At 41.2% G+C, this 15,221-nt stretch overlaps 2 protein-coding genes across 3 annotated transcripts in view; one reads left to right on the top strand and one right to left on the bottom strand.

Annotated features, from left to right (window-relative positions):
• LOC140304667 (uncharacterized) overlaps nt 1–15,221 on the top strand; it is a 285,825-nt gene that overhangs the window by 187,296 nt on the left and 83,308 nt on the right. The window lies entirely within an intron of this gene.
• LOC140304666 (microtubule-associated serine/threonine-protein kinase 1-like) overlaps nt 3,984–15,221 on the bottom strand; it is an 87,285-nt gene continuing 76,047 nt past the window's right edge. For both annotated transcript variants that reach the window (XM_072383396.1, XM_072383397.1), the window contains 8 exons: nt 12,410–12,573; nt 10,077–10,321; nt 9,692–9,949; nt 9,352–9,584; nt 7,696–7,818; nt 7,397–7,533; nt 5,840–6,027; nt 3,984–5,696 (listed from right to left, as the gene is read on the bottom strand). In XM_072383396.1, the coding sequence (XP_072239497.1) occupies nt 4,063–5,696; nt 5,840–6,027; nt 7,397–7,533; nt 7,696–7,818; nt 9,352–9,584; nt 9,692–9,949; nt 10,077–10,321; nt 12,410–12,573 (2,982 nt within the window). In that variant the 3' untranslated portion in view covers nt 3,984–4,062. The remainder of the gene's footprint in view (nt 5,697–5,839; nt 6,028–7,396; nt 7,534–7,695; nt 7,819–9,351; nt 9,585–9,691; nt 9,950–10,076; nt 10,322–12,409; nt 12,574–15,221) is intronic.

Genomic DNA, 15,221 nt, shown 5'->3' with positions numbered 1-15,221 from the left:
ACATTTTTGCACACACACTGATATCAGCCTTTTTAATATAAAGATTTCCTCTTAAGGAAATTAAGTCATCATATTTGCTTGTAATGAAGTATTTGTATAGTCTAGTGTTGTAGTTTTAGTGTCCATACGGTTTTAAAGTGAACTTGAAATAATGGTCAGGTTTTATCTTTGTATTTCTGTTGTAGTAGCCACGATGGTCATATCAGCACAAACACTGCATACAAGCTGTGAAACACGGTGGTGGAAGGGTGATAGTTTGGGCTTGTATGGTAGCCACGTGACTTGGGCACCCAGTAGTCCTTGAGTCGACCATGAACTCATCTTTGTACCAAAGTATTCTAGAGTTAAATATGAGAACATCTGTCTGACAGGTTAGGATTGTCTTCAACCTGGGCCATGCAGCAGGACAATGATCCCATGTGTACCAGCAAATATACAACAATGTCTGAAATAGAAAAAAAACAAGGTGTTGATGACCCTGTCAAAGTCCAGAACTCAACTCCACTGTTGAGATGTGTGAACAAAAACCCGCAAACCTCAATGAGCTAAAAGCAATAGGTATAGAAAAGTGGGCCAAAAAATGTCTTCACTAACCAAACAGACTCATAATGTCGCATAGAAAATTATTACTTCAAGTACTTGCTACTAAAAGCTGGTCCTATAAGCTATTGAATCATGGCTTATATGTATAAACTTATATAGATAACATTTGGAGTGAAAGAGGGCATACTTTCTTTTTCACAAAACAGTATATTGGTCAAAAACTGTATGAAGATGCAACGTGATAACCAGAAAGAATTTCAGGCATCAAATTATGGAGCAAATCTCAGAAACTTTATTCCACATACTGCACTTCAGGTGTCTGCATTTAAATCACATCTATCACAAACAAAAATACCCCAGTGGTACAACTAAATACACTTTGAGTGAACAGAGAAGTGTGGAATGCTTTTATACTTGGGCTTTTGTTTGTTTGCAGAATCCATATTTGATAGTCATTGATAACTTAGAGGCAGTACCATCAAATGAAGATCTTTTTCTTTCAAATAAAGTGCATATACATAGATTACGCGCTCTGTCAGTTACAAAAAGAAAAATAAGAAAAGTTCAGTTGACACCACTGATTGGGAAAAGGCCTGAATGTGGACACGATAATCTGTATAAGATTGCAGTTTGTTTAATTGTGAGTGATTATAGCTGATCTGATGACTCTGTTATTAATTCAAGATATAAGGACTCCTTCCAGTATTATATTATATATATATATATATATATATATATATATATATATATATATATATATATATATATATATATATATATATATATATATATATATATATAAGACAGCGTATTTAAAAATGTAATCCTATTTCCAAAGACAAAAATTAACAGTCATGTGAGGAACACAACATAAACAACATTAATGTTTCAAGTGTTCATTTGATAATTACTGCAGTTCTTCATAAACATAAATGCATATTTAGTGAGCCTAGGGCTAATAACAGCCATTCTGTGATAAACCGGTGGTCTCGATTATGTTAAATAAAAGGATTTCTGACAGTCCAATTTGCTCAAACCTGGTCACTGCAAACCACTAGAGGGCAGTAGAGTACTATGTTGAATGGAAAAAATTCCCCTCATGTACTACATTGGACATGCTTTTACATTAATGACAGATGGGGGGATAACATTGGGTACAGCAAGTACAACAGAATTCAGGTTTCCACTTTTCAGCTCACTGCAGCTGTTAGCCACTCTTTGATCTATTCTTTCCACAAAGACAATGCAATTCTGTCAGCTAATGTAATACAACAAGCAGCTGCCAAAAAGTGCATTAAGCCTGAAATGACAGGAGCTGAAGTTGAAGAATGAACTGAAACATTAAGGTAGACAAATATGACTGAACCAGTTGAGTGAACCGTTACTGAACACTTTTTGGACTAAGGAACACATTTCAGTCATCTGCCTTGAGAGTTACAAAGTTACATACTACTGCTGCAGGCTGGATCATGTTGTCTTTTGCATCAGTGGAACCAGGACAAATCAAAATAAATCATAACACTTGGAGGAAATGATATGCAATACATGTAAACGTCTAATCAAGAATGAAAGGAACAGTGTGTAACAATTACTGACACCTAGTGGTTAAGTTGGAGATAACAACCAACCTCAAATGCATTATTTAGCAACAAACTGTCTCCGTATCTGCAGGCTAAATTACCTATCGATGAGAAAAAAAGCAACTTCAGCATCACACTGAAGACCTTTGTTTTTCTTCTGCAAATTCTGTCTGGAAAAAGTAGTTTAGTCTGGTTTTCTGCCTTTGCCCATCCCGATATTACATTGCCTCTTAATATTTTTGTTTCTTTGAAGAGGCCAGTTCTCATCGTATGCTTGTTCTTGCATTGTGTAGTGAGATCCTCCTAATTTGATTAGGCAGGTATAGAAAGTGGACGGATGGATAATCATCATTTTTGTCATTGTTACACACTGCGACTTTATATCATCAAACTTCCTTTCTAACACGTCCACACCCACACAGCTCTAAATAATTTGCATAAGATTATGTACATTTGATAGTTACAAACTATAAGGGAGTGATGCTGACCAATGAGAGAGGACGATTAATTATGAATAGTTATCAGCACTATTAATGAAGTCACTGATGGAATCATCTTTATCATATTGTTACACTGAGCATTACTGTACATGTATCAATCTGCACTACCTACTGTAGCTAACCTAACAGTCATTCTGATTATACCACTGATAACATCATTTTTTACTTATACTAACAGGTCCATTGTGATTATCAATTTCCGTGGACACACCTCATCTTACCTCCAGAACCCTTTAACAAATAAATGATCATATGCTACATCGGCGACTGCCAGCTTTTTCTGTTTTGGCTGAAAACAACACACCAATTCACTATATCTGTGCTTACAACATGATCTAATGCCTTTACATACTGTATTCATGTTAAGTAACCTGCATTGTGCCAGTTTGGTGTGTTGATCAGAGGGTTTCCTTCCTGTTTCTGTCATGACCTGAGACTAAGCGTTATGGTCAGCCAAAATGACGCACACACGCTCACGCCCCTTCTTAAATCACTCGCAAACATACTTGTGTCCCAATTCACGGACTACAACAGGGGGTAAGGATTAAAATGCATGGCAATCAGCTGCTGCCTCCGCTGCCTCCCGTGGCAATGCGAGTGTTCATGAGTGTGTGCGTTTGTGCGCGAGGGAGAAAGAGGTTGCGGTGGCCTTCCTGTGAGTCGGAGATAAGCGCCCAGGCTGAGCTCAGTCGTCCCCCACTTTCCTATGCAGCGGGATGCAGCCTTTGAGAACCATCAGAAATAGACTTGGAGTGGTAAAAACACACGCTCACACACAATCCCCTGTGACGAGCTGAGCGAGACAGGTCTGAATGTGACATCCACTGACAGACTGCCTGCTATGGCAACGGCTGACTATGTAACCCAGAGAAAGTAAACTGCTGGATAATGAGTAAAAAAGCTTAACCATCTTCCTCCCTTTGGAGTGTAGCCAAAGTGATGTTGTGTGTAAAACTTGTTTTTGCTTGATGAAAAACCCACAACTTGACTGTTTAACTGAAGCTGATAAACAGTAAAAAAGAAAAGAAAGAAAAATAGTGGCTAGATTTGGTATTCACAGTATTCAGCATGTTTTGATCAGTAAAGCACTTTTTCACCTTGTTGTACCTATTACAAATGTACAGTACATACCATATGACATGCGTTCACATTGACTCACACATATACATCTGATAAAGTGTATCACATTACATCATAAGAAGTCCTCTCAATAAATTATTCATAATAGAAAATCAACAGTAAATGCACCTTTATAGTTTTTTTTTAATTCCTGGTTTTAAGTCAGAATCAGTCAATGATTGGAATTAATAAATAACACTTTATAGACTCTGAAACTGGAATGTACATTGTTATTAAGTGCTTGTCTTCTGTTTCACTGTTCTTCCAAAAAAAGCCTTTTTTTTTCTTCTGCTAAAGTCAGATTTAAAGACCTCGCGGGGTCACATCTTCGGCAGGCTGCTGCCTGTTGCTGCTTTCTCGAGCGGTGAACCCGCAGGACTTTGGGTAACTACTGCAGCCCCAGCTCGAGCTCCTGCAGGAGTGTCAAATTTTCCCGCTGTACCACCCTGCTTCTCCTCTGGTGCCTTAGTCTGCTGCTCTTTGCTCTTGGTCCCCTCTTGAGAGCCGAGCTTGATTGGACCGAGGACGTTTTTGGCCACAGTGGTCAGCTGGCTGACGAAGCTCGTCTTGTCGCCAGGGGAGACAGGCCGTGACTTACAGAGGGAAGGTCCGCAGAGGGAGGGTGTGACTGCTGTCGGGGAGGGGGAGGGGGAGGGTGAATGTTCCTCCACCACCTCCAGGCGACATTTGTCCTCCCAGTCGAGGGTCCCCCGGTAGCAGTTGACAGGGCCGAGTCCCTGCCTCACTTTGCCCAGTGAGAGCGGCTGCCCGTGTGAGGGAACCACAGGAGCGAGGATCCGAGAAGGGAGTTTGGGGCTTTTGGAGCCGAGCTCTGGAGTTCTTAAGTCATTGCTGTCAGCCTTTCTCAGGCTATCCCCCATACCTGAGGACTTAAACATTTTGTTTACGCTCGACGGTGGTCCAGTCACTGCTGCAGAGGTGCTCTTGTTGAAGGCAGCAGACCTACTTTTGTTGTCTCCTTCCTGCTTTGGCTCAGGTTTGCCCCCTAACTGCTGCTCTTGGGCATCCTTCCTATTATGCAACACACTTTTGGTTGCCTTTGCTTCGAGTTGTTTTGTTGGAGTGTCAGCCTGACTCTGGGTCTCTGGCTCCTTCTGTCCACCTAAACTACCTGTGGTTTTGATAGGCGTGCTAGGGGTTATACCTTTAGTGGTTTGTGTACCTAGTCTGGAGCTTTGTGAGTTCAAGTTGACCTCACTTGGGTGAAGCTTTCGTGGTAAGGATGACTGTAATCCTGTTCCCCTGCTCGTGCCAGTCTCCTTCTCTTTCTCTGGGTCCCTTCCCCTCTCCCTTTCCTCCCTCTCCCTTCCGGCCAGCAGGGTTTCCCTGCTAAGTGGTGACTCCTGTCTCCCGAGTCTCCTTACAGGCTTCAGCACACCGGTCTCTGGGGCAGTGGAGGACGAGGGCAAGGGGGGAGGATTAGGAGGCAAATTTTCGCCCTCTGTCTCCAACAGGCTTTGGAGCCCAAGCTCACAGAGGAAGGCATCCTTGCGGTACTCAGAGTGCTGCACCTCCAAGCTGTGCTTCCGCAGCGGACCACCAAGCCCTCCTGTAGAACTGGATTGAGTCAGAGGCGAGCCCAGCTTCTCCGCTGACTGCACCCGTTTGAGAAGAGGTGATCGCGGTGGCTCTGCGCTCTTTGGCCTGGGTCGGACCACCGGGGGGGATGAGTGAAGCTTGACAGGGAAGGACTGGGTGGTGTTGGAGCTCCCCACAGTGTGGCCTGGTAAGGGTGGAGGGGAGGACTGGGTCGGGGAGGGTGTGTGGGCCAGCGGGGACAGCGGGATGTTACCAGCAGACTTACAACGGGCAGAGCGATACTGACGGTGGAGTTTTGGTGAGAGGCCATGCAGGGAACTGGGCCTCATGTGCTGAGAGGGGGAGGGGGAGTTTGGAGTGCTGGAGGCTGGAGAGCTGCTCTGGGAAGAAGCACCTAAAGAGAGAAGAGAACACCGGCGAAGTTGTAAGCAATAACTGAGGGAAAAGTATTCTGAAACATTTCTGAAGCCGATGTTACAGAGATCTTAGTTTCTAATTGAGTACTTGTACAAGCTTTACTTATTTCCAGCACCATACCCAGGTATGAGGGGTCAGGGGTTGAGCGGTAGCCCTGTGTTGGGGAGCGGGCAGACAGGCTGTGAGTTGGGGAGCCAGGAAGACTCTCACTGGAGGACAGAGAGCGATTCAGAGAGGACAGACTGCGGCTGGTGTGAAGGAGATTGGACTGTTTTGTGATCTTACGGAACAAGGAGTTGCGCTTCTTACTGGAGAAACAGAAAAAATAAATAAATAAAAGGGTTACTATGGGAATGACATATACTCGAACAACACATTAATTTATGCATTTTCAAATGATGTAGATCAGGTGGGAGTGTGTGATATAGAGGTGACCTTTATAAAGTCTAGCTGGCATAATAACATTGAAACCTCCTCCCAGCTATGTTGCATCACGGCAAGGCCTGATGAACTTAACCCCATTTAGATGCTCAGGCCTGACCTGAATAAGGCTGTTTCATCAAAACATCCAGAAATCTGAGCTCCTCGTTGTACTATTGTGCAGCTTTTTTTTTTTAAACCAGCCCAAAGCATTTGACACTGCAGATCATCGAATCTTATGTTCCAGAAATTGGTTTCTTGGATAAAACCATTGGCTGGTTCTCAAACTACCTCTCAGATCGTAGGCAGTGTGTGCAGCACAGTGGCCTTTCGTCAGGTTATTTGAAGGTCTGCAACGGTGTACCGCAAGGCTCAGTTTTAGGAGCCACTCTTTTTACAATTTACATAAATAATGTGGGTCAAAAAATTACCGATGCAGCTATACATCAAACACCAGGTCCTTCAACACCTACAGTCCGCATTTAACATGATTCAGTCACACTTATCTAGTCTCAAACTGGTGCTAAATGTAGATAAAATGAAGGCTATTCTGTTTTTCTGCTCCAGCAGTTTTTCCGTGTATTACGTTCTCAAAAGGTGTCCCTATCGAGTTTGTGGACTCTTGTAAATACCTAGGATTCTCAATGCATTTTAATCTCTCTTTCAAGGCCCATACTGAAAACCTTTCAAAAAGGTTGACACTTATATTAGAGTTACTCTTTAGGAACAAATCCTGTCTTAATTTCAACACCAGGATACGGCCTGTAGCCCTTACAGACTATGGTGACATTGTTTACATGAATGGCAGTAATTACCTCAGCCACCACTGCACTCTTCTCTGGTCAGCTGGTCACCATTATCCACACATAGACTTATGCACTGGTATAATTTAACCTATGAATCAATCCTTGGCTTGCTGCCTGCATAGATTTCATCTTACATGTCACGCAATCAGTGCAGTTAAAGCCCGCACCCCCAGGCCTTTATCACCCACAGCGTTCCCTCAGTACGTACAGAGCTTCTTACTCTGCATCTTCAACCTGGAACAACATCATCTGAAGCTGTCCAAATTCAACAATCTCTAATGGCACTTGACTCTTTAGCATTTTAATCTGTTCTTTATGACACTTGGATCTTACTGTACTGAGCCTTTGCTGTATTTCTATCTGGTTAATTGTTGTCTTTCTGTCTTGAGAAAGACCCCTTGTGCCTCAATGGGATAACCTGTATAAATAAAGATTAATAATAATAAAATACCTGTCCTGGCCCTCCTTGGCCATCGTCCTTTTGTTTCGACGGGCCATCTTACACTTGTAGCTGGCCTTACGGGCGGGGCCCACTTTAATGGAGGTGTTCTCAAAAGGCGTGGTTGTCACTGTCACCTTGTTGCCACTCTGCACAGATCAATTACAATAAATTAGTTCCGCTGTGATGCTAACGATTATCCATCGACAACTTATTTACAAAAAGCAGTTGTTTTATGTCAAAAACTTAGAAACAAGTTATTTATAGCACGAATGCCGTATATCTGAGAATGAAGGACTCCGGATGCCAACCTTGAGGATGAGCTCTACCACTTCAGTGTGGACCAGACCATGTACGGGCTCTCCGTTGACATGAGTGATGAGGTCACCAGCACACAGGCCGGCTTCCTGGGCTGGGCCGCCATCCTCTACATGCTGCGGTACACACAACATATTGATGTGAGGGGAAAGAAACCACATCCTATGCAAACACTCCTAAACATAATGCACACTTGGAGTACATTTTGTTTCAGTATCGTCGACTTTACTTCACATTTCAAGATAAGCTAAATGTTTTCTGTTCTATACAGATGATAAAACCTAGATGTTGATGTATTTACAGTGCTGACTTTTCAATTTTTACACATTTCTTTTTACGTTTCAGACACATCACAGATTCCTTTTTTTATTGGAATGTTTCTTTTGTTCCTTTCATTTTGTTTAAAATATAAAAGGAAATGAATCGATCCATAACAGACTGGAAAATCCAATGAAAAACAGCTAATTCATTGATTACACTTATTGAAAGTGCTACTTTAGACATTTACATGGAAAAAAATAATAATCTAAAAAATGAGAAACAGATAAAAAGAGCTGGAAACAAGCAAATAACCTCGAGGATAAAAGTTGTTCAACTGTTAAACAATAATTTAATTTGGGGGGTTTTAGCTGTTTCCACGTCTTTGTCAGTTACATGAAAACTGTTATTCTGTATATGTTAAATAAATATTTATCAAATGCTTTTTTTTTAAAAATTTGCTAAAAGGTCAATACCCTGCATACTTTTCAATTACATGAGTTCTTTTAAATCCAAAAACATGCATGATTATTTTCTTCATTTATGTCCAAAAAGGAGCTAAAAGAAGAGATGAGCAAAAAAAGGTGTGCATATGTGACTCAACATAGAACCAGTACTTAGAATCAATTTATTTCTTCATCGATTTACAAACAATCATCCACAGCATCACAGTGGAAAAACAGGTTTTAGGAGCATTAAGAAAATTATTAAAAACAATAGACTGACTAAGTCTCTTTACATGATTAATCAGACTCTTTGTTTGGTGCTTTGTTTGGCCAAAGCCTCTTTGGTTGTAATGGCAGCCTCAGGTCTTTTATGGTAATGCTTGGTCCACCAATCCTCTGGAAGTCTTTCTCTTCAACAAAAACATTTCAGCCCAGTGCACAGCAACATTCAGAACTCTTTAGAGATGCTCAACTGGGTTCAGGTTCAGTTGCTGGCTGGGTCACGCCAGGACTTTCTAAAGCTACTCCTGGGTTTTCACAGCGGTATGCATCTCATGGTCTATGAATTATTCAAAGGCCTTTTAGGTAATCCTCAATTGTCTGTCAACTGCCTTTTAGTGAAGAATCGCCTCCATGTGTCTAATCTACCTGATTGCTGGAGTGTAGCAGTGATGGTTGTCCTTTAGTAAGTTTCTAACATATTCACAAATGAACATTGGTACTCATTCAGTGTATCCCTCCCAAGATCTGTACCTTCACACAATTCTATCTGGCTATAATTTCACTCTGACATACACCATGTACTATGACTACATAAACTGGTGTAAAAAAACAGAAAGGCTTTGAAAAAAATCTGGCATAAAAACAGTTTCAATTAATATAACAAAATAATAAATAAAAGCAAAAAAAACACATATAACTGACATGTAATAGCAAGTTTCTTACCCAAACAATGTGATGCACACTGTAGATGTCGCTGTCGCCGATGTAGACCCTGATGGCCCTGAGAGTAAAGCCGTACTTCTTTCCGGAGCGATGGATGGTGATGGGGGAGCGCAGCACACTGACAGCAGGGAAGAAGTCTCTGCTGGGTGAAGAGTCACGCGATGAGGGGTTGGAGGAGAAAGAGTGGGGGGACATGGGGCTGGCCAGTGGAGAGAAGCCGCCATGCTGCTCCACTGGAGGCAGGGAGAGGGGAAGGACGATGATGAGATAGTGGATCAAAGTGTGATATATCAGTATTTTCTAAAAGATTTCATCATTTTCTGAGCCTTCAGCCTCCCACCTGATGGTATGATCACAGACAGAGCCGTGGCAGAGGCTGACTTGATGACTTTGTTGCCTGGTCTGGAGTTCCGTTTCTCTCCGTCACCTGACAAATGGTGGTGGCGCGCACGGCGGAGGACCAGGTCATTTGTGGCTCGGGGCCCCAGAGGGTCATACAAAGGAGTCATTACATCCCGACTGACTGCTGCAGGACCAGGGGATAATGTGGCGATGGCTGAGGTTACGCTCGGAGTTTCCCCTGGTTTAGGAGATTTGTCTGCGAGGAGTTGGAATGATGGAAATTACAGTTGAATTCATTTAAAGTGACATTATATCTGAGAATTCTGCTGTTTACCGATTTTTTCCTATGTGCCTCTCATTTTTTCTCTAAGCTGCCAACACACCTGCTCCATTGACCTCCTTCAAGCTGGCCCTCTGCTCCAGCAGACTTGGTGATGGGATAGAGGTGCCATCCAGTGAGGTTCCTCGGATTTTCATGGGGTTCTGGCGGGTCAGGAAATCCGGCTCACCTTCGAGAGCGGACGCAAAGCGATGCGTATCCATCAAAGCTGAAAAGCGGCGCCTGGCACCGAGAGGAGGGCTCGCATCCCCTTCTGTGTAGAGAGACTCTGAACAAGACAGACGCTTCCTGCAAGAGAAAGAAGCAACAACAAGCACACAGGGAAATCAAAGAGTGTCATCTCAAGTATGATGTTTACCAAGTCAAGAGGGCTGCACCTATGCTGCTGGTATGAATAACAAAGATGAGCAATGACTGAGATGAAAATGCAATCCAACAAGTGGATATCAGTGATGCATTTTTTCATAATAATTTTGTCTATTGTATTACTATTGTAGTAATAAAGGTCCTTCTTGTTTGGAAATGTAATATATTTGGTGACAAATGATGAGCCTCTTTCGCCTTACTTTAATTCTCAATAGAGGCAGAATGTAGCAACACAATGGATGATCTTATCTTATGTATGAATAAAAGGATTTCAATCCTATCCAATACCTCCTAAAGACTGAGGTGGAAATGGAATCAGCAATATATGTCAGCAGTAGTGTGCTTACCCTGAAAAGCAGACAACCGTATCAGTAATGAATCTTACCTGAAAGGCAATTTTTCATTAGCAGCTAAAATCTACAACCGTTGATGCAAACTAATAACCATGCTTTTGTTATCAGTGAAGAGTGAGGCAAGCGTTTCAATAACAGTTAAAGTGTGGTGTCTGTTAATAACTCTAATCTAAAGTAAACAGCCTCAGCACTGAGTGTACAAAAAAAACTCCATTATAAGAAAAGTTGAAGACAATCGCATAGTTACAGCTGCAATCAATACATGTGTAGATGAATACAGATCAATTTAAAGGATCACAAGTGTGCATAAATTTCTCTCAAGAACTTTAATGTCAGTGTTGTGGGGAAAGATGTTAATTAAAACATAATCTCAACCAAAAACAGCAACCTTGTGCTGCCCATCGCTTTAGATTTGGTGCGGACCACTCTGTTGTTTATGTGATACATAACTGTGAATTTCCAGCACATAATCAGGAAGCATGGCTGCATTCTGTCACACCGCGGTGAGGTCACCTGGGTTTGTTTTATTTGGTCTTGTCTTGTCATTTCCTGTTTTATTTTGAAATAGTAACTCGTCTCTCGTTTCAGGTCACTTGCCCTCCCTCATGTGTCCCCAGTCTGATTGCCTTCCCTGTTCCCCACTCCCCTCCATGTGTACTTATAGTCCGAGTCTTCCTTTGTCCTGTGCCAGTGTGTTTGTTTCCATCCTTGTGTTTGTGTGTTCCCTCTAGCCTTGCCACAGTAATTCCAAGCCTTGAAACCACAGTCATTTGTGTTCTGCTCCGTTTATTCCTCCAAGAGAGTGATTTTGTATTATAGATTTAGTTAGGTGATTAGAATTTTTCATAGCCTTTTGTTTCATCCGTGAGGAGTGATTTGTTTGGTTACATTTCATAGTGCCTCCAGTTTTCAGGAGTGTTTTTTGTTATTTAACGTTGCCTCCGTAGAGTGAGAGCTTCCGATAATTGATAAAGTTCATAAGTCTTTTTGTTTTCCTCCTAGAGTGGCGTGATTATTATTTTGATCATTTTTATAGCCACACTTCTTCCTCTTTATTTATTGGAAGACGTGTGTTAGAGATAATTTTGATAGCCATATTTATTTCTCTGTCTTGTAGACTTAAGTCTTGATAATAAAGACCTTATTTTTGAAAACCCTGCTTGTGTGTCCTGACACATTCAATTCATGTCTAAAGCGCACGAGTAGCTGTCTTCCCTGAACCACGAGCAAGTTCTCCATATAGTCTTTGCTGGATATTCCTTTTATACCCGATCATGACACCCTCACCTTTCACCAGCTGATCTGCTGATAGTAGAACCTACCAGAATTATAGTATATTCTAGTAAGTGTTGTGCTTTTCTCTGACTGTCTGCAAACTGTTTTTTTTAATGTGTAACTGGCATCAAATTCTAGATTTGTTTGTTTCTAAATGGAATGAGTTTGGTCTGTGAATCATTCTTTGGATTTGGATCTGATGGGTTCAAACGTATTAACAAAACACAGATTTAATGTTTCAATTGAAATGGTTTCAGAAATAGAAAAATAAAACATCTCTCTGAACTGCCAACTTTTCATCAACGTATAAAGAAAACCCCACTTCACTGTTTCATAAAAACATGCCTTTAAAACCTCTTATTGAAAGCTGCCCAGCACTCACATCTCGGGGGATCCAGTCCTCCAGCTTTTGTCCCTCATGCTGAAGCTGCCCAGGCTCTCCCTCTTGGTTACCTTGTCCTCACGTGGGCCCTTGTGCTCACGGCGGGACACCGATGTTGTGGCTTTCTGCTCCAGTTGAGAAAGATGCTCCATGCTGCTGTACACCTGCAGGGGATACAGTCGGATTGATAATCAAAGTCTGACCTCGGTACTTTTGCACCCTGATGAGCAGTATGATATGAGGTCTTTGAAAAACATATTGGTGACTGGCAGCTTATATTCACATTTTTACCTTGGCTTTCACAGTTAATGCCATCTACAAGACCAAGATTAATACTGACGAGTGATTATATTTATTTTACCTGAAGCTCTTAGCCTGAGTAGACGCCACAGATGTGAAGCACATTTAAACGTATACAAGGCTAAAACAAAGTTTGTACAATTCTAATAGCACTTGGTAAATCCACCATTATTCTTCAACACATGCTGAACCCTTATCAACAAGCTCTCCTTAAGGTTAGAGGTAGTCTCTTTGGAAAAAGATATACCATCAAATGGTACTACATGGTGGATCAAATCTGATGGTACTTTTTTTGCATTTTTAATTCTATCAGTTTTGACAGACTCACCACTGGCTGAAACACAGCACCGAACCACACCAGAGCCTCCGCTGTGTTTTATAAATGGCTGTAGATGATAATTGTTGCACCTCACTCTTGTATTGAAAACAATTTGAACAAAAAGGGTCAAATTTGGATTTTGGATTTCTGATTTTCAGTCCAGTTTTTGTGCCACTCAGCGTACCTGAGCCTGTTCTCCTGAATTATGTCAAGTTTTCAGCTGGTGGCTCATTGGGAATCATCTTGTTGGTGCTAAAATACTATTTTATGCCTGTCAGAACTTTTAACTTTTATATTTTTTTCATAGATGCAACTAAAGTAATGGTTAAAAATTTCATGTCTTTGTGTAACAAAGCACCTAAAATGGGTCCTTTACTAAGTTGTCTTTTATAAATACTGGTTCATTCCTTGAGTTGGATGCCCTTTTTTTTCTGCTTGAATGATTGATGGATCGGTGTTAAACATAAAACGAAAACAGAACACATTTCCCTTAAAATGGTCAGGTAGAACTGGACTGAAAACAAGTGAAAAAGCAGCTCATGTAAAAAAAAAAACCCAAAGCAAAACAACCTCAAAAGCCTTCAGAACTATTGCTCAAGACCACTTGTATGAAGAAACAAAATATAAAGAAAGTGTGACTCGAGACTTTTTCACAGAACTGTACAGACGCTAAACTCTGTCCTTTGTTTTTTTACCCTGAGCGACCCTCCTGTATATTCAGCACCCTTCATACACAGGGAAATACCAAAATATGACATAACATATAAGAGACCACGGTTGATGTAACCTACTGACGAACATGACTTCACCTTCCATTGAAATGAGCATTAAGACATCCGCTGTGCTCTCATTAGGTGCACAGTGGCTCTATGTGGGGGAGGACAACAAAGCTGCATTAAAGGAAGCCTGAAGGATATTTAGCAGCGCACCATGGAAACAAGAATCAGCGGTCTTGTCAGAAGGAAAAACCAAAAAGATGCTAACGACAAAGACATTTCATTTGTGAAATCTCAAAGCTGAGATTTCATTCCACTAAAATAGAAAACACATTTAGAGAAATACGATTTAAACTCTGGGTGGTCATTTGTGCGACATCTGTTTCTTTTTATGTTTCAAAGTGTGGCAATTTGTCCTAAAAAAAACATCTGATTGTGCAAACAAGTCACAAATCAAATACTGTCTTCCTTACTGTCCCTAAACTGTGGTGCACCAGTTTTAGTTTTCAAATCTTGATTTTACATTTAATAACTTATACTTTATTATATGCATCATGTTGCATCTTTTTTTATTTATCTATTCAATTATTTACTACAAAAAAAAAGACAGCAAAACAAAAAGCGAAGCAAAAACTGAGCTGGTGGCAGAACTCTTTATTTCCCCATGGCTCTTTCAACAAAAGAAGAAAACAAAACACAAATAATAACAAGCTGTGGGAAACTCTGTCTGTATCAGTCATCATGTGCATCAAATAATGATCCCAAATGGCCGTAATCCTGGCAGCTGTGATCGAGACAACACTAATGACAGGAAATGAACCTTTTGATATATTTGGCATTTGGGATGTGCCGCCTAACAGACAAAACACATACATGAGTGAAGGGAATTACAGACAAAACCACTGATATCCACAACTTTCATCCAGAATGAGTTCAGTGGTTTGCATTCCAGGAGTCTAGTTTCTGTCCCCATAGGTACAATTCTTCGAAAATTACCCCGCAATGCTGCTTTTACGGCAAGAAGAACATTCAGTATTCAACAACCTCCGAAAGAGTTCCTGATGAGCATGACTCTCTGAGATATTCAGGCAAGTTTCAGAAGATCCACGTGAGACTTTACGCCACTAAAAGATGTATTCCTTTAACGAAAAAGCGAGCTGTAGCCACGCATGTGCCCCCCAGCAGCAGGATCTTTGGTGAAAATGAGCATGTACACCTCGGGTGGGGCGTTCACATCAATGCCGCACTGAACTGGAACATATATATGTTGATCAAACACTTTTACACTGCAGTCAAAAGACAGATGTTAGCAGGTGTTTGGGATTTTTTTCATCCTGCGTAAAAAAGACATAAAACACATAAACGGTCTTTCGGTCTTTTCCTCTCTTTGATTTCTTTGTGTGTACCTCTGTTTTACACTTTAATTCAATGTAGACTGGTAGAGGAGTGATACTATCTCTGTAGAATTGCATAACGA

The sequence above is a fragment of the Leuresthes tenuis genome, unplaced genomic scaffold, assembly GCF_036924035.1.
Source record: "Leuresthes tenuis unplaced genomic scaffold, fLeuTen1.0.hap1 SCAF_4, whole genome shotgun sequence".
Lineage (NCBI taxonomy): Eukaryota > Metazoa > Chordata > Actinopteri > Atheriniformes > Atherinopsidae > Leuresthes > Leuresthes tenuis.
Note: the sequence above shows the minus strand (reverse complement) of the source record. Positions and strands in the feature narration are given on the sequence as shown.